Genomic DNA, 19,359 nt, shown 5'->3' with positions numbered 1-19,359 from the left:
AAATGGTGGTCATTTAAGGGTCGTACACATGCCACGATTTTTGCACCTTCGGATTTACTGTTGTTAATGTAGACACGTGGCAGGCAGAGTGACGCCGTCCAATTACAGTTGACGGATATCTTTCCCTTCTTCCGTTAATTTCAGTCTGTGGTAAATATGGAGGAGAAGTTGATCATTTTAGTGCATGGCTGCCCCACAGACAACAGGCCTACACACAAACAGTCCTGGAAGAAGATCAGCTCTGCACTCAGGATTTCAGGTAAGCAGGCTATGATACCGTGCTTGTTAATATTGCTTAGCAACGTCAGGCGCAACCTGCCATCGTGCTCTTGACAGCTGGCGCAGAAAAGGCAAAAGAGTAGTGCCCAGCATGTGTACGGCCCCTTTAAACACTACTGTATGTGTGTGTATGACATGTACTTGGTCATCTGATTCATGAGCTTGTTCCAAAGCAGGACTCCAGATGGCTGAAACGCAGCTGATCCTTCAGGTTATTGAACTCTTTGAGGAGTGACTCTTTCTGCAGCTTGAACTGGACACCAGGAAGAGACAAAAGTGTTTTATATTAGAGTTTCTTTATGTGAAATGAAAACAGAGATATGACTTTTAAAAAGGTCTCAGAGGACGGGGACAAATTTAGTCAAATTAAAGGGGAACTACCCCCATTTTCAAAATTATACACGTTACACGTAGACCTGTGGTCTAGGACAGCCAATTTTTTTTCGGAAACAGGAACAACTCTCTCCCAAATCCTGTGAGTGCTAAAACTTAAATTCGTTCTGGCCCACCAGCCGTATGTTTGACGCCCCTGATCAATCCCCTTCCTCCCATCAGTCCTCTGGATGAGAAACTCAGCTTATATGCACAATCTCAACTTCCTCACTTACGTAATGTGGATATAATACATATGAAAGGTACAAATGTAACATGTCTGCAGGTTCTTCTGGTAACTGGGCTGCTAGAATTTTGTCTTTGTATGACAACAAAACAAAAGAAACTAGGAAATCTTCATAAAAGTATCTTTTCTTTACTTAAAATAAATTTCAAGTGCAGCAGTAACAATTCCTGTATTTTGACTCAAGGAAAGATAAAAAAAAATGTTTTTTGCTGTGTTTTATGTTTAATATAAAAATATTTCTAAAAATAGATTTTGGAGCATGAGCAATAATTAACAATAAATTTATAACTGATCCCAGCCCTACTTTACATGATTGATAAAAACATTGAACTAACTTACATGTGTTGCATATTTATAAAACTGCTCTGCCTCCTCTCGTCTGCCATTCTGAAAACAAAAGGTTCATTTCATGGTTAGTTCAGGTCCCTGCAGCCTGTCTTGAAAAATGAATTTGCAAACAGTGAAAAAGTGAATCTGTGCTGAAATGTGTCCCAGTTCTGAGGCTGCATTCCTGAGGGCACATAGGTCACAAAGGTGTGTCCTTCGTTGGACCTGTGTGTTCAGCTAGACTTGGTTTTCCTCCTCTAATGCAGTCAAATCTCACTGAACAATATGACAAGGTCATGCGATCAACAAGCAAAGGACCGTGGGATACCAGGACAAAGTGTCGACCTATTGTGTTATATTCTGTCCTGAAGTATAGACTTCAGGGGAAGCAAAGCTCAAACTGGGACACGTCTAGTGTGTTTTCAAAGAGTTATCATCACTCACCCTGAGGCAGATCAGAGACAGGTAAGCCCACACCTCTGCGTTCTGGTTGTTCAAATGATTGGCCTCAGTCAAAGCCTCCTCAGCTACACGCAGCTCCTCCAGCTACACAGACACACACAAATACAAGCAGGCTCACTTCGAAACAACTCCACAGCTGTCCAAACCATTTTTATAAACTTTATTTACAACTCTACAGTAACGTGACCTTCACCTCCGACCTCAGAGATCACAGTTCTTTTCCATCCATAAGTTAATCACTTCACTTTTCACTGTCAGCTTTGGTTTTGTATTTAGTGTTTAAGATGCTATCTGAAATCACAGAGCCCAGCAGCTTTGGGGTGATGAATAAGCCCAATGTTAACTGCTTTTAACTCCTGAATGTCACAAGGCATATCATAAGAGTAAGACTCCTTTGGAGCCTTTCAAAATCAGAATTAAATCAGATTTAAATATATGTTCAGGTTTCTATCATTTTTCTGGAGGGGGAGGTGGTTTTTACCCGGTAACAGGCGGCACCCAGGCCCAGCCAGGTCAGGCAGGACGGAGACTGCTCACAGGCCTGCAGATAGGTAACTTTGGCTTCCTTAAACTGAAAGTTAAAAACACAAAAGTAAGAGATTAGTTACACTGTGGTTCGTTGCTTCATACAAGATGTTTGAGACGTGCTTTAGTGTAAATTCAGTAATAACTGATTTCTGTCTGGTTTCTGCGGTGAAAACTTGACCCATAATCCCATTGTTCCTCATGACTTTATTATTTTAAAAAACATCCTAAGACTGGAATGCTTTATTACAATATTTTAGTTCCTAGTTCTTCCTGGAAATGCACCAGGTTGATTCATCAGCAGATACAGCACACATCGATGAACTGTCTGACTGATCAGACAGCAGTGAAGCTTGTCTCAATATCCGACCTTCCCCTGCTGGAGGTAGATGGATCCCAAGCGGAGGCGGACAAGGTGAGAGTCTGATGGTTGCTGCAGAAGGATCAGGCTCCACTCGTAGCTCTCCTGGGCATCACTGAGCGCCCCCCGCAGGTAGTGACAGTGACCATTCAGAGCCCAGGCATCTGCATCCTGCTCACAAGGTGGACAACACTTCTCAGGTCAGAGTTCAGAAGAGATGCAAGTGAGAAACTGAGGTGAAAGATGTTCATAAATCCAAAACTAAACATAAATATTTTCTGCAGTTTAAATGTTATAAATTATAGACTGTGGACAGTTCAGACTAGCAGAGCAGTACAGAAGCAGTGAACCATACTGTCTGTCACATTCTCCACTCAGTCCTTACTCAGCGCTACAGCCAATGGTCAGTGTGAGTACCTGGTTACTGTGAAACAGCGCCTCCCTCAGGCTGGCGGCAGCACTGCAGTAGTCAGCTCTAAGCAGCTGCAACTGGGCCAGATGAAGAAGATAGGAGACACTGCGACCACCGTCTGAACACAGCAGCTCCAGGGACAGAGCATGCTCCGCCATCTGACAACAAGACAGAGACCGCTGATAATCTTTGTTGAAACTTTCACCGCTGACAATTAAAGTTAGTGTGTTTTGACTTCCTAAGAAAAGACTTCTACAATACACAACTTTTCCACAGCCAACTGTCAGTTCACAGACGTTGGCGCATCAATAATGGACATAAAAAACGTTAACATACAAAAGCCAGGGTCACAAAATAGCACTGCATTTGTTCTATACAATGTAGGTTAGTTTGATTCATATTTGACCTGTGTGAGTCCAGCTGGCTGCTAAGATGGCCAAACCACGAGACACTCTGTGTTCTTACCTGCAGTGCAACGTTCTGCAGCAAGAATTGAACCGTCTCTGTGAAAATGGTGGAGGAGAGTTTAAATGTAGCTGATCTGCAGCGGGCACTCTGCACTGGGGGCTCTCTTTGCATCTCCGAGTCCTGGGCTCCACACTCTGGGTCTGAGAGACAATGGAGTTAACATAGTTAGGCAGCACTGGCTGCTCTGGGAAAACATACTCAAAGCCACAGGTCTTCAGATTGAAGTGCAGTGAGAGTGTATGATAGACAGGGGAGATGAGACAAGTCTTAAAATTTTGGTGATTGTTGCCAGAGTGCATCTAAACAGTGTATAAGCAGGTATTACCTACAGACTATGTTGTATATGCATATTTTTATCTGGATTTTAGGTTTTTTGTCCTTGTAGAAATGGACAAACAAAAATTACTATCAGTTTGAAAAATGTTTTGGATGTGACTGTTAACAGATCTCAGTGTGCTTCATCATTTACCTGATGTATTAACGATATGAGCAGAGTTTCAATATTACAGATTCATTAGAATGTAGGAGAACAGGAACCAGAAACACTTCAGGTGCAAGCCAAACCCCAAAATACCCTTTCTCAGTCACCACAGGCACAGACATAACACCAGAGTCGGCTCTAGCAATTCAGCTTTTCTCTCCATGGATGGCATTAAGAGAAAACTAACACATCACTGCAGTCAGATGAAGACACAGTTTACTTCAGCTCACCTTGTTTAACAGTGGGAGACTGACGTGTTGCCGTGGCCATCTCTTCCTTCTCTTGCTGCTCTTTCTCCTTCTTATTTTTCTCCTCCTTGCCATTCTCCCTCTTCATCTTCTCCTCCTCCCCCTGTGTTTGCTTCTTTGCTTCCTTTGCCCTCAGCTGCCTTCTGGCCTCCAGGAAAGCCCTCTCAGCCAGGATGGATTCGCTCTGGCTCTCATGGAGTAAACCTGGACAGCAGACTCAGAGATATGAAATGAAACTATACAATTCCAAGCATGCATCTCTTCTGTTTACTGCTTTGGGTTATTTTGGGTCAGGTGGTATGAATATTTTTCAAACAAAGTTTCTTAGTGTTTAAACATGTGCTGATTTCTTTGTTTCTTTGATATTTACCATTATTGTGTATTTTTATTCTGAGGTATTTTCTTTCGATTTTCCTCTTTTATCTTCACAAAAAGCCGCTGAAACAGCATTTAAAAAAAACAAAACTCTGTACTGAAACCTGACTTATAAATTTAAAGTTACCAGCTTGTAAAAGTCGCCAGAAGACAATGCTGGCATTGTATGTATGTTTTCTGAAATCCATGAACACGTTACATTTGCATGTTTCATACCTATCATATCAATCCTTCTAAAGTGATGTAGTATATGAGTTGACAGCGTAATCGGGAGGAGGATGAGGGAATGGTGTATAGTGTGACACCTAGGCCACACACCTGCAAAGCTGCAGTCCACTCTTCAACACCAACAAACAACAAAACCGGTTGTTATTGTGACCCGATTTGCCAACGGAGAAAGTGCCATGAAGAGTGTTTTTTTTTTTTTAATGAGACATCATATTTGTCTTCTAGGATTGGGCCACCAAACCATGTATTTTAAGCCTTAACTAAATCTTTTCCTAACCATAACTAAGTGTTTTTATGCCTAAACCTATCCACACATTAACCACAGCTTTGTTGAAATGTATAGAAAAGTAAAGTTTCAACATATTTCCTATCTGTTGAGGGATAGACATCACTGACCGGCTGTTATTGACAAAAGAGTGTCAGTATTAGCAGTCTTATGTGTTGGGTTGGCAGCAGTGAATAGAAATGCAAACTTATCTCACCCAGCAGTGTCCAGGCCACCACACTGTCTGGGGCTAAGCTGATGGCTCTCTCCAGGAAGGTCTGGGCCTCCTTGTGTTGCTCAAACATGGCCGCCAACACCCCACACATCATCAGGCTAAACAAGTGATTAAATTGTACAAATTGACTGAAACTGTACAGTTTTGGGTTAATGTTCATATGGTTATCATCAAAATCTGGGCTATGACAAAACTAGATCATGCATGGTATTGTACTTTGCAATGCAACAGGAGGAATTGTGTCGAGAAGATGGTACAAAGCAGGACCACCAACACAAGATGAATGGCTGAAAATTGTGAATGAAATATTTGATATAGAATTGTTAACTCATAGGGTAAGAGCTCAAGAGGAGCAATGTCAAGAGGAATGGGAGACATAGGTAATGTTTACATGTCAACGACAAGAGACTGAAGGTATGATTAGGCTTTGTGAGACAATTGTTTCCATCCCATGCCACTGACATGTTGCTGTCTCGCAGTTGCAGACACTTTTGGTACCGTTTCATCTCATATGATACGAAGCAGCCTACTTCATTCATGGTTCTGATGATGTCGCTCATAATTAACACCCCTGCCTCATTCACATGAACGCGCTCATGGCTGGATAGGAAAACTCAGAGTTGACTGAATTGAATGATAACCAGCTTTGTAGTATTGGTTATCCAGATGGCCAATGCGACGGGTTAGTCAAACCAGGTAATGAGCCGATATCCTGGGTAAGTTGAACTGGCTTCGTAGTACAGGCCTCCGTTTCTCCTCTCTTGAAAACCAATAATTTGCTCTTAGTTTAATATTCTACAGATATTTTAAGCATTTCTAACCTGGGTAGGTGTGCCTGCTGGACAGACACAGCGTCACGGAAACACTCATGAGCCTTCGTGTAGTCTCCAGTTCGCATGTAGAGGCTTCCCCACTCAAACTTGTGGGAGGGCTCATTGGGGTGCCTCACCACCAGCTGCACGAAAACAAATTCACAATGAAAAATTTAACCAGCCGGCATCATTGTCTGCATAAAGATCATTAATCACTGCTGTAACATGATTTGTAGCCACCTGATACAATAAACACTGATATGCTCTGAGAATAATAGAACAACAGAGGCACAGGTGAAGAAGAAGTACATCAAGATGTCTTTATGTCGACAAATCAATAACTGATGACTAAATCAGTTTTAGGCATGCATTTTGATTTATAGGTCTGAAAAGAGTGGATAAACAGACATCAACCCTGCTCTGTTCTTTTCCTCATTTATTTTGGGTGAAGAGCAGAAGCATGGTGACGCACCTCTTGGTAGTACTGAACAGCCTGCTGATAATCTCCAGTAAGCTGAGCCTCTCTGGCAAAATTTCGGAGCTGAGAAGAACTCAACTGGATCTCGTCTGCGGAGTCATCGTCAACGTCATCTGAATAAACCTGGTGATGATAAAAATGAACAGAAATACAGAATATATCACACATGCTAAGTATGTGTGTGTGTTACCTTGTTGAGAGCTAAGCGCATCTCATCCACCAGGTAGACATAGAGCTTGCTGATAAACGCCCTATGCTCCTGAGGGTCAGTGAATGGCTCTGTCCGCTGCATCTTGTCACGTACGATCCCCGCCACTGCATGCTACACACCAGGAACACACATATTTATGCAGTCAAATAACGACAGAAGAGCCACCACCAGTACAAAAAACACATAACAGGTTACAGATCATAGAGTGTATAAAACAATGGATTTAGCTACTGTGATGTCACCCATGGGTTTGTGGACTCCTGTTATGAAGCCTGAAGTTTGACATTTTGACCATCGCCATCTTGGAGCCACTGTTTTCTGTCTTTGAGTTAGCTGCTAACTGCTAGTAGCTACTTTAAAAATCTCCTGGAGGTGGGTCGCACGCATAACACATCGTCAAAACAACACACCTTCCCCGTCCATAGACCCATCCTGCCGAATGTCCCTTTTACACAGACGTCATTTTGGTGCTGTTACTTCCTCTGTCCCTCTTCATACAGAACCATGAGGTAGAAGAGACAGTGTAAAAGGGGCTATAGACTCAGTTTTTGGAAATTCCATATTGGCCTTATTTTTCGGCCCTGGAGGTTGTCATTTGCTGCAGATCTACTCCAAAAAACTCCTTCAGGGTTCCTGCAAGTTTTATCCATCCACCAGGGGTGTGTGCAGTTGTTCTGACCTTTATCTGTTCCTTGAAGGTGAAGTATTTCCCAGAGACATTAAGCGCTCCCATTAGCTCAGTCTTCATCTGCTCCCGGCTGCAGTCTTCAGACGCCTTGGCTCCTGCTCCAAACAATTCCTTATATTGGTCTGAAATTAGGGCCACCATGTTGCCTATCTGTCTGTGGTATTCCAGCACCGCCTGAAGGAGAGAATTCAGCAAGAGCAACAATCCACTGATGTGTGTTGTGTGTGTGTATCTGTGTGTCTGTTCATGTATATATATATCTGTTTTACACTTTCTGCACTGCTAGGACCCGCTGGATGTGGACGCCTGGGAGGGATCAGTGCCTTCACCCTGCAGGAAATAGAGACACATCTCAGCACATTCACACTCATTTGTGCTCCACAGTCAGTCAGAAAACCGAGGGGCGATGACCAAATGTCACCAATCTAGAGAGACAGTGAAATCAATACACCCAGGTACAACTTAGTGCTCACAGACACTTAGAGGATTTATATACCACATAACAGGCCCACACAGAATCAGCACCCGCAGTTGTGCTGTAAACTATAACAAGGCTGTAACATGACAACTACTACTTTTCATTTCCTGATAAGTAGCAGAGAACAGCAGAATGAACGTCCACAGATTTTCCACAAATAAAAAAGACAATTAGCATATCTTAAATGAATATTATCTTTCACATTACAAGCAAAAAAACATTCCGCTAAATTCTGCAAGTTTTCAATCTGGATCACCACTGAAAACTGTTTAAAAAAAATTATGGAGATTCTGTTTGGGTCTGCACATTACCTTCTGGCCAGCTCCTCTGGAGATGTTTTGGGTACCAGCGGTTTCTCCAAGGCTATCTCAATGATAATATAGGTTCTGGCCTCCACATACGTCTGCCATTAACAGGAATGAGGGGTTAATATGCTTAAGGCTTTACAAACACCAAGCATGTAAACTGGATATAGGTTTACAGTAGGATGTATAGTAGCAGTTCAAGCTTATCAAATCAAATAAATTTTATCAATGCAGCATGTTTAAAAACAACCGCAGTCGACCAAAATTGAAGTTAAAATTGAAATAACAATAACAACAATAAATGGCAGTAGAAATTAGAAAGTAACATCAACCAAATAAAACTGGAAATCTTGATTATGTACATAAAAAGTTACAAAATACTAAAATATTAAAACCACTAAGAGCAACCAAAGGCCATTGAAAACATGTAGGCCTATGTCTTAAGTGTCAGTGGAGCGAGAACATTTGATTACAAGTGTGAGGCTATTCCTGAGTTCTGGAGCAGCCACCGTAAAAGCACGATCTCCTTTACCAACTAGCTTCGATAGTGGGACAGTTAAAATGTTGCTGCTGCGCTCACTGTGTCTGTATTAAACTGTAACTACAACCATAGCTTCCAGTAAACGAGGCCTACTGTGTTTGTGATTGCAGAGTTGTGTTGCTGTGTAGTGGAAGCTTACATTTTGCTCCGTACTGAGGTGCGGCTCAGTTTCAGCCAGGGCATCGGCCACGCTGTCGGCTACAGACAGCCTGCTCTGACTGCCAGGTTGCTGTCATAATGAAAATAGCGTACAATTGACTCCAATCCTCTGGTTTTGCTCGTTAAAAAGGTTTCAAAGCCTTTCAAGGACTTGTTTTTGTCTTATATGATTTTCCAAGCCCTTGGAAGTGATCTTAATTAAACTTTGATGTAAAAATGAATCTCAGCTGACCATCACAACCTTGCTGACCTTTTTGGCTGCCTCCTTGGATTCCTTCGTTCCCCTTCCATCCAAGTTCTTCCCTGCCTTCCCCTTGTGAGAGTCTGTAGCTGAGCCAGCACGAACTTTGACCTGTTTGGCTGCAGTCTTGGCCTGCTCCTTTAACACACTGACACTCCGCTTGGCCTTTAAGTACATGATCAGAGACAAACTCACTTTAATAGAGGCTTTACAGCGCATACCCCATGGGAACGGTGTTAGTATTATTCAGTAAATTATACTGAGTCAAGTCTTTATTTAATGTATGTCTAACACATGGCACAGCAGGATTGTGCAGTAGTGATGCGTGGGTCGGGCAGTTTGGGTAAGCTTGTTATAAAATATCACAGGTTTCGGGAGGGTCATAAAGTGACAAAGCAGCATTCTGAGTGAATTATTATAACCTACAGAAAGCTTGTGCAATAATCTAACTTCCACCTCCTCTTCCCCTCTCTCTGTCACTATCACACAACAAGCAGCTTCATCATCAGCGCTGCTGTGCTCAGGCTTCCAGTTATCTGGCTTTTGACCAGGAAAATCTGTTTAAGTCAAGACATATTTAAATCTTTCCAGTCATATGTTGGCCTAATACCGTGTCCTAACAGCAAGTGTCTCTCTCTGTCCACACTGGCTCTGGTTAAGAAAGCTAGAAAGTGTTAATGGAATTCTATTTGAACAGATCATTTCTACTAGACGTCATATGATGAATACATGAACAAAAATTAAAGCAAATAAGTTATATGTGCGTATCTGTGTGACCTTGTTTAGTAACTCAGCCTCAGAGAAGGGCTGAATGCTGTATGCTCCTCGGATGCGGCTAACTCCAGGATACAGCAGCCGACCCATGTCCACAAACGCCACGCCATGGAAGGGGATCTCTGGGTTCTTGTCAGCGGGCTACACACACACACACACACACACACACACACACACACACACACACAGTTTGACTGGACAAATTTGCTTATCTGTCACTGAACTTTGCTTAAGCTTTAAAAACAGGAAACATGGTATATGCCCTCAAAATGTTTCATTTAAACTATCCACTAGAGACCCTATTAGCGCATCACACATCAACATCAGCTTTGATTAAACTAAAATGCAGTTTTGCCTGAAATGATTGTGCATGTTGTCCTTCATTTCTTACATTTGGTTCAGACTAGAGAGCTAATGCCGAAGGGTCAATACATTATAATATAGCCCCCGTTTCCAGCAGGCAGTACGGTACGGCACTGTGAAAAGTTGTGGATGGTACCAATGGAACTGTTCCATATCATCCCCACTTTTGGTCCCCCCTCTGTTGGGGTACCTAGCACACAGATCTGGTACTAAAAGGTGGAGCTGTGAACACTGCAGTCTGATTGGTCAATAGAGTACAGTCACTCTGCTCAGGGCTGAGTTGTGTCTGGTTTTGAGGCTCATGTAACCACTGTTCATACTGTGGAGAGTTTTATTAGCAAACTGTAACTATAAAATGAAAGGATGTTTTGCTGTCTCTCACAGCAGCTGGAGTAAAAAATAACTTAATTCACTGGGCCGACTGTCGATGATTTTTTAGGTGGACCGTTAACTTGTAATGTTACTCAATGCATGAGTTGATGACTTGAATCCATCAGCACACCTTAAATTTCACTGTGACAACTTTGACGATTGCTTAAGTTTCTATATGACAGACACTTTTAGTAATGAGTGGATCGTCATCCATATATTCTGCATATATTCTAATCCTTATTCAGAGAAAAAAAAAACGTCGCAGAGCAGCGTTCCTGTGGGCTACGTCAACACTAAACCCCTGAGCTTGCCTGAGAAGGACTAAATGCACAAAGCCGCTATTTTTAAATATCCCATGGGGAGAGACTCTCACTGCAGCCTGTTTTGTTTTGTTCTGAAAATGTCAGCGTGCAGCCTTGTTCTGTGAACAAAAGACAGGGTGCAGACTTCCATCTGTGTCACTTGTAATAAGGAAATACAGTAAGTGTTGGATGGAGCAGTGAGTGACAACAACCCCGCTCACATTTAAGGGTACTGTTTGGAAAGGCTAGGGTCTAGGTACCATGTCTTAAGGGCTACTTTTGGTTCCAAAGGTACCATACTGAAAGTGTTTGGTGGACACGGGGCATATTTCTGATCCTATTCTTTGATAACAAAGTTGGCTCACCAGCTTGGTTTCTGCTGCCTTAGTGAGCACAGCCGACGACCTCATTATCTCCACTGGCCACAGTCTGCTCTCAGTGATCTTCTGCCGCAGCCTGAAATTGCAGTCAACACTAATAGACATATTTTCACATCTTTTTCTGCATCTGTATCTGTATCTCTCTTTCTGCAATCTCTACTTGGTATTTACCCATCCAATGCCTTAGTTCACATCATATACATTCTGATGTTGACCTAATATATTATCTTCTCTTTTTTGGTTTTGCTACAATATTTCCCAAGCAGTTTTCTTCATAGGGATTCGACATTTATTCAAAGCATTAAACCTGTTAACTTGTTTACTTTGCATGGCCCTGAATTATTTCTCAATGATTTCCTGATCTTTTGGCCTGAAATTTATTGAATGAGGGCACCAAGTTTTCAAATACACTCTGTTATAATCCTGAAATTTATTTTGTAAAAAAAAAATACAGACACAGTGACAAGAAACATAAGACTGTCCCTTTTGGCCTACAGTTAGCATGATGGTCAGACAGGAGGCGGAGTGAGCTGTGCATGTAGCTGACCTGGTAGTTCCACTTGCATCCAGGAAGCAGCGCATCTCTGTGTCCCAGCTCACCCTATGCTTTGTGATCTCTGCTTCAGTACGAAACTTCCGGTCCTGTAATAACAATGTCAAAATTCATATGTTATTTTTATGATCGAAGACTGACCAATAATTTAAGTAAACATGAACCATTCTCTACCAAATCCAAAAACTAGAGCGCTGAAACATTCTGTGGGTCCACAATATCAGGCTCCCATTCACTGCCTATGAAGCAGCTTCAGACTTTATGCAAGGGGTTTATAGGAGTTGTAAGCACTTTCCTTTATCAATTATTGGTAAAATTAACGATTGATTAATTGCTTCATTGTGATTTTTAAAGAAATGTGAAAACTTTGCGTCTTCATTTTTTACCTAATCAGAGCTCACAACAACATTTTACACATACTCTGACAGCACTTTATAGCCTATCGATTGATTGATCAGATTTTACTTGTTTGATCAAATTCTAAACAAACGATTAATCGATTACTTGTCATCACCCCCACTTTATACTCTAGACTTTGGTTTTGGACTCTGGTTTCTGTCTTTGAGAGAGAGGAGAACATGTTCACAATTATTGATTGAACTTTCCTCTGCCGTGGATAGGATATACTGGAAAGCTTAATTTATGTGGTGTTCCCCTTTAAATCTGGTCATGTCTATCAAATGAAAGGCATTTATATGACATCTATCAGTGCACCCAGGCATTTCGCAGCAAGTACAGGCCACAGTTGCAGTTACCTCTAAGCCAGTCAGCTCGCCATCCTCCTGTTCGATGGGCTCTGCCTGAAAAGAAGTATCAGGTAGGAAGTGGTTCCCCGTGACCAGCAGGGCCTGATGGGGTCTCTTCCTCTGTCGGCCTTTTTTCTCCCTCTGCCCCCCCGCCTTCAGGTGCCCCTCACAGAACACCAGCACCTGATCTTTCTGGAGATCAGAGGAATCATACAGCCACACTGTTAAAATCCTTCACCCTGGTTAAATCCAGATTTGATGTTAGTCTGAACGGGGTAGCATGTTTTTTTTTCCATGTTTCATTTTGATTTAAAGGTCCAGTGTGTAGGTTTTAGGGGGATATATTGGCAGAAATGGAATATAATACAGTAGGTATATTTTCACTAGTCTATAATCACCTGAAAAAATAAATGGTTGTGTTTCCAAATGACCCATTTATATGTACATAAATTACCTATCTTAAATAAGCTACATAAAAAGCACAGAGTAACACTCACCTCTGCACTAAGTGGGACCTCCAGGGCAGCAGTGTATGAGCAGGGAGTAGTCGCAGGGCCAGATTGCAGAACCCATGACTCAGGGATGGAGTAGGCTGTCTCCATGGTTACCTTCAGCAGATTGGAGGCTGAAAGTTCAGCCTCAGACAGTATTGGCTCCGACACACTGACACACACATCCAGTGTCGACCTCTAAAGGGGGAGAATCGTGAAGCACATTCATGTTTTATTTATAAACTTTTACATCATAGTATTAGTGAGTTAATGGCTGTGATGTGTCTGTTTTCATTCCTGAGGTTCAAAGTGCTGGTTGCCAAACACTGGTTGGGAATTTTCTTATTTGGCCTAAAAACTGGCTGTGGGATTACCTTCCTCTTCCACTTGAAAATGCCTTGGGCTGCCAACTGCTCCTGTCTGGCCTCAACTCCTTCCTTCAAATTCTGGATGAATTATACCAAAATGTCTACAGATTGACAAATATCTATTGTATCACTCTAAATATTGTCATAAACCATATTTTCACCTTTGTATCAGACCGGCCTCTCTGCATGACAAGGCTACAAATAAGATAATACTGCAGAGTCTGCCTCAGTTGATATTGTGCTTCTGTTGTACTCAGTGCTCCAAACTTATTAACAAATGTACAATTAATCAAATTACCAAAAAAAACAAACAAACAAGTGACACAATGAGAGTTTGGGGTTTTTGGGGCCCTTGGGGGATCGAGGCCACCGGGGCAGTTGCCCAGTTAAGCTGAAAACACACTGGTGCCTCATGTGAAGCACGTCAGGTGCCACCCCAATACACACTGGACACATCGTGCTGCAGCACATCAAAAAAGATGAAAAAAGTTATTACTACTTTTATTGGAAGATCTGTACGTCCTCCACCTCCGCATTAGCTTAAAGTTATTGTGGGTCGTTTAGCTCAGAATGTTTCTCAACCTTAACAATGGGTCCCTCCTCATCCATTCTTTGTCACACACGAGACACAGCAACAGCTACAGAGTTCGAGCCGCTGTGGGAGCTGGTATGTACAAGCAGAGAGCGAGTGGGGGAAAAATGCATTTAATTCCAGGGGCAACGAGGCTGGAAATAGGACAGTGGCGTGAAGTGCTGCAGGATGGTGCTTCCAGGAGCACCAACACGTGTCTAGCCGCCGCCAGTGTGGGGTTGTTCATTGAAAATAATGGAGTCTTATTTTTTGATGCGCTGTGTTTGCCGCCAGTGTGTTTTGGCCTTTAGTCTGCTTGGTTATCCAGGCTTGATTACAGGTATAGTTAAAATACCTTTCAGGCAAGATACATATAATAAGTATACAAATTTTTAAGGCACAACTTTGCAAAAACAAAAAAAATATTAATCTGGAATAGACGTGCTAATAAGTGGTCATTAACCATCTGACCTGGCTGCAGAGGTCTGGGGGGGACTCTTTGGCTGAAGAGCTGGTCGCTGCATTCAGTGGAACTGAGGACGAGAAACTGCACTGACCTAAAACATAAGAGAGAATCACTCCAACAGTCAACAAGTTGTCCTGTAAGAAAAGCTCTTTGAAGGCACTTTGATCAGACCTCCACATGAAGAAACTGGCATTCGGTACATATAGACACAGACGTACACCGGTTTGTTTTATTACAGTAACAACACATCACTTCTGACAGGTACAGCTGTACCTTGCAGCAGAGGCAGCAGGTCGATCACAGCCTGGCCCAGCACCGGTGTCTTCGCCTGCGCCGGTGTCATCGCTGGCACCGATGTCCTCGTCTTCTCAGGCAGGAACTCTCTCACTGTTACTGATCAAAACAACAAAACCAAGAAACAATGCTGTTAAAACTGAGAGCTGTATAGACAATGAACTCCAGGCCCTACTCTGCATTTGTTTACCAGTGATAAAATTACTACCAGTGTTATTACAATAATTAGTGGTAATTGTTTCAGTCTAAGCTGCTGTGGACTTGTTGATATGCTCAACTATTTTGGGGTTGGTTCAGGGGATTGCTGTGTCAGGGCAGCATATCTGCATAGAATAAGTCTTGCATGGTTGACAAACCTACCAATTATTCTGTCATCAATATTGCCATCAGTTGACAACAAAATTGCAGAAAAAAATCTGGTGATTTTAAAGGTTGAAGGCTTTTTCCCCGCAATTAAGTGAAACATAACAGCAACAATAAATGAAAATAGTTAGCTAATGTGACAATGAACTCACAATAAGGCCACATATTGGGATTTTACTGTAGCTGGAGTTGCATCTACTGGTGGTAAATACTGAGTGACTACACTTAATTTAAGCACTCATTTAAGTTTACGAGGTTTGAATTTAGGGCACAACTGTCAGGTTAATAAAACTAGTAGGACTGCTCAAAATATGAGCGCACAAACTGCTGGCTGGAACAGGTTTTAAAATAACATATATCAGCATTATAAATTCTAAAGCATCAGCATGTGTTAAAGCCTATGCCCATGATGAAGGTGTTTTGTTTTTTTAGGATGTGTGACATTTTCAGTTGCGGTATCATGTGGACATAACCAGCAAAGTGTGGGCATCAAAGAGATGCCGCTGGTCAACATGCAGAGAGTAACAGCAGCAACAAGAATTGACGAAAGTTGAAAGAAGAAACAGACCGACATCAGTGTCAGATATCAACAAACTCAACTTACATATGACAGGTTTATGGGCTATGTCACTGAGAGCCTGATTGTTACTGGGGCAGTGGAAGCTGCAGGTAAAGTCATAGTCAACACACTGCTCCGCAGGGTTGACTTGCTTCTTGTCCGACTCTCCCAGCACATTTCCATCCAATTCAACCTGTAGAAAACTCTGGAAGCCATCTGCCTTACTTCCTTGCTGAAAAGAGGAGGAAACAGAATATGTAGCATAAGGTGGATACTGTCATCCACACAGATTCTTAGCCTTAGCTAGACTTCTAACGTTGTTCTGTTTGTTCTGTTTGCCCCAGACATTTAAATTCCAGTCCAGTTTATATTAAACTACACAATAAAGTTTCAATCATATTGAAGTTAGTAAAACCAATCCAGTTTATGTAACATGTGCTTGAAATAATGTCAAAAGCATTTCCCATGAGGACCTGTAGCTGAGCAGAGGAGGCTCTTTGATCAGTTGTCTGGTTTGATCCCAGTGTGACATAAAGTCTGAAAATTGCATGGTGTTTGCCACTAAATGGAAAAAAAAAACTGCTTTGAAGAAAAATATGGAGGAAGGTGATCTGGGTGAACACACGTCAGTTTACTCTAACATTTTGCAAATTTGAGACTGGTGCTTTACATGTTACAGAGTAAAATCTTGAATGCATCACTTCACGTTTACTAAGTTTGCGAATGCTCTTCCCCAAGCTGATGATGATTGTTTTAATTAAGATTAATGCTAAGTTGTAAACAAGGGGAAATAAAACAACATAAAACATAAAACTGAAACCCCGCCATTAATCTAATTGTATCTATGTAACAAACTGAAGCCATTCTGGGATGAAATTTACATTGATCTCCATTACAGATCCCCCAAGAGTCATTGTTTGCTTCACTAAGAGTTATCCCTGAAGAAACTGGAAACATTATTAATATTGCTTCATTTATTTATTTCTTATTCCTTTTCCTTCCTTTTTTAATATTTCCCTTTTATCTGTCATTTATGGACAGTGTAACAAGTTGTATTGTCTGACTATTGGTATGTTGGTCTTAACTGGACTGTGCTAATTGTCTTTTAATCAATAAATAATAAGTTAAAAGAAAAAAATAAGTCAAGCTCTTCTGCTCAAAGCTGAACCAGGAGATAAAGGCAACTGAAATTGTGTGGTTGACTAACCAACACAGTCTGTACTCGCCCTCCTGACCGTTGCTTCAGACAGTAGTTTGAACGTTAGTCAGTTATGCTAAGCTAAGTTAGCCGTTGGTTAGCTTACTACGTAGTTTAAGTTAAGCTTAAGCTAAGTTAGTTAACGTTAGCTCATGAGCATACGGTGAAGTTCGTCACTTTCATTACACTTTAAGTAACGTTGAAGGAGCTTACCAGGTTATTAGCGCGGGTGACGGTTATATTTATAATTTTATAATCTGTTTCTGCGGCGTTTTCAGGCGTCTCCATTATGTAAAGTTAGATCAACGTTAATGTTTGCTAACTGTCACGAGCCTTGTTTCTATATACGTTGATACAGTCCCGTTTCCACGGCAACGACACCGCACATGGTGGTGCGTTCACTTACAATTTGAAATACCAGAGGTTTGACACACAGAGCAGCGATAGATGACTTCAACTCAGACGTAATTTACAAAGGGTTTTTCATAAATGAAAAAAAAAAAAAAAAAAGATAGAAAATAAACAATAAAAACACACCTGAGGGGTATTCAAGGTAGGAGGTTCAACAAACTCTGAGTCTAACCTTGAACTCTGAGTTGATTTACCCTGAGATGGGAAACTCTGAGTTACCGGTTCCAGAACAGCTGATCTGAGTTAGTTCAGTCAACTCTGAGTATGTTCACTCTGAGTTAAGCCGACAATAAAAAGCCATCATCAATGGAGCTCTGACTCCATGATTCACCATGGCAACAGGTAAATAAAAGACAGCGCCTCCATTTTAATCCAGTGGATGTAGAGATATTAATGCATGTGTAGCAGACGGTGCACGTTTATCTTTAAAAGAAGAGCCTGAGTCAGAGCGAGGAAAGTGTAAATAAGTTAACCATAAAGTTAATAAAAAAAAGTTTAGTCATCATTTATCAGACTTACATTTCCTTAATGAAGATAAAGTGGCTGTGGCTGTGTATCAGGCTGTAGATACATTACATTATATTAATATATTTGTTTAATCTGATGGGGAAAAACACAGGAGGCAGAAGATTTAAAACATATAGGCGAGGCTATAGATCAAAGACATAAAGACATGACTGTAAACTCACAGTCTGACCCAGTTATAATATGTTTGGTGATTTGCACTTGAAAAGACGTTGAGGTTAAAATACAGTAGATTTGAAAATGTTGCACATCTATTTGTATCTTGACTCAACAGCATTCAGTGGTTTTATTTCAGCTACAAATGTAGTAAATTTAAAGACAGTGAAATGCTGCACCATTGCTCACTCAGAAATATTAACATATAATCCCCAATATTAGGCTATAGGAATTATGTTCCATCAGTGCGACCAATGACTTCAGTGATAGAGATCATTAGTCACTGATACTACGTGTCTAAAGCTTCATACCGATTTTTAAAATTTAAATAATTAGACCTACACATTATGCGCAATAAACATTTGGGAGCTGCTCTAACAGTCTGACAGTCTGATCCTTGTGCACAGTGTTATAAAAATAATAAATATAAAAAGGACAGAGGTTTGATTCTGAGCTGAGGGTGAATTCTCGCTGTGTAATATTTGAATGTAAAGACAAAAACCGATGTCCAAAGAAATGACTGATGTGCATAAATTCAATGACTTAAGACAGTCCTGAGTAACAAACTAATGTCCAGCAGGATTTAGACTGTGGCGGATGTTAAATCTCCGCTAATTAATGCGCTTCGATACAAGCTTTGACACGGACTGAATGAATGAGGAAATGAAACAGCGTGTAAGAGGGAGGAGACAGAGAGAAACTCAGGGTTTATTGAAGAAAACCTGTCAGCGAGCAGGTTGGGTTCACAGACTCAGTTGCCATGGTGATTGACTCAGAGTTTGATACCTCTCTTTCTGGAACTGAAAACCCAGAGTTTCCCTCATTTCGGGGTTAACATACTCAGAGTTTTCACTAAACCCGCTTTCTGGAATACCCCTCAGACTCCCCTGAATAGAGTAAAACAACAACAACAACAACAACAACAACAACAAAAATAACATTATACATTATTTTTGCTTTTATGGTTACATTCTTGTTACATTATTTTGTTTTTGTTTTTGCTACTGTCATTGTATTAAGGGAAATATACTGAGCTATTAATAGACATTGTAAGAGAGGAAAAATGCCCATTTTCAAAATCTATACATGTCATGTTCAGTGCTGAGTGGCTCATGTTAAGAAATATCAATCAAACTTTCCCAGGCCATGAAAATAACATGTTGGAATTCTTAACATAGGTGATGTTTCTCTTTAGCACTGTTTTTTTTTAAATTTACAATTTAGTTTTGTATTTTATTATGTTTTCTTTCTACCATTTGTTTCTAATTT

The 19,359-nt window shown here is 41.1% G+C and overlaps 1 protein-coding gene across 2 annotated transcripts; it reads right to left on the bottom strand.

Annotated features, from left to right (window-relative positions):
• Positions 1-394: 394 nt before the first annotated feature.
• Positions 395-17,360, bottom strand: cfap70 (cilia and flagella associated protein 70). 2 transcript variants are annotated; one of them, XM_049596167.1, is made up of 27 exons: positions 17,212-17,360; positions 15,846-16,032; positions 14,858-14,977; positions 14,590-14,675; positions 13,554-13,625; positions 13,186-13,377; positions 12,698-12,880; positions 11,937-12,031; positions 11,375-11,465; positions 9,976-10,113; positions 9,208-9,363; positions 8,938-9,027; positions 8,264-8,355; positions 7,744-7,804; positions 7,466-7,648; positions 6,766-6,897; positions 6,570-6,698; positions 6,107-6,240; positions 5,268-5,383; positions 4,165-4,386; positions 3,451-3,593; positions 2,991-3,143; positions 2,583-2,744; positions 2,169-2,258; positions 1,670-1,771; positions 1,238-1,285; positions 395-532 (listed from the first exon to the last, which is right to left on the bottom strand). In XM_049596167.1, the coding sequence occupies exons 1-27, from the start codon at positions 17,284-17,286 to the stop codon at positions 434-436; spliced, it is 3,351 nt and encodes a 1,116-aa protein (XP_049452124.1). In that variant the 5' UTR covers positions 17,287-17,360; the 3' UTR covers positions 395-433. The 2 variants fall into 2 exon arrangements, with proteins under 2 accessions (XP_049452124.1, XP_049452131.1); XM_049596174.1 differs by lacking the exon at positions 13,554-13,625.
• Positions 17,361-19,359: the final 1,999 nt, after the last annotated feature.

Source organism: Epinephelus fuscoguttatus, linkage group LG2 (genome assembly GCF_011397635.1).
Source record: "Epinephelus fuscoguttatus linkage group LG2, E.fuscoguttatus.final_Chr_v1".
Lineage (NCBI taxonomy): Eukaryota > Metazoa > Chordata > Actinopteri > Perciformes > Serranidae > Epinephelus > Epinephelus fuscoguttatus.
The sequence above is the reverse complement of the archived record's forward strand: the minus strand, read 5'-3'. Positions and strand labels throughout refer to the sequence as shown.

Bases quoted from the DNA above. Each gene is read 5' to 3' on its own strand.
- cfap70 (XM_049596167.1), bottom strand. From the start codon at position 17,286: ATGGAGACGCCTGAAAACGCCGCAGAAACAGATTATAAAATTATAAAT. The intron at 16,033-17,211 runs GTAAGCTCCTTC...TCCTCTTTTCAG, and splicing joins TCACCCGCGCTAATAACCTG to CAAGGAAGTAAGGCAGATGG. The intron at 14,978-15,845 runs GTAAGTTGAGTT...TGTTTTGATCAG, and splicing joins AGCCCATAAACCTGTCATAT to TAACAGTGAGAGAGTTCCTG.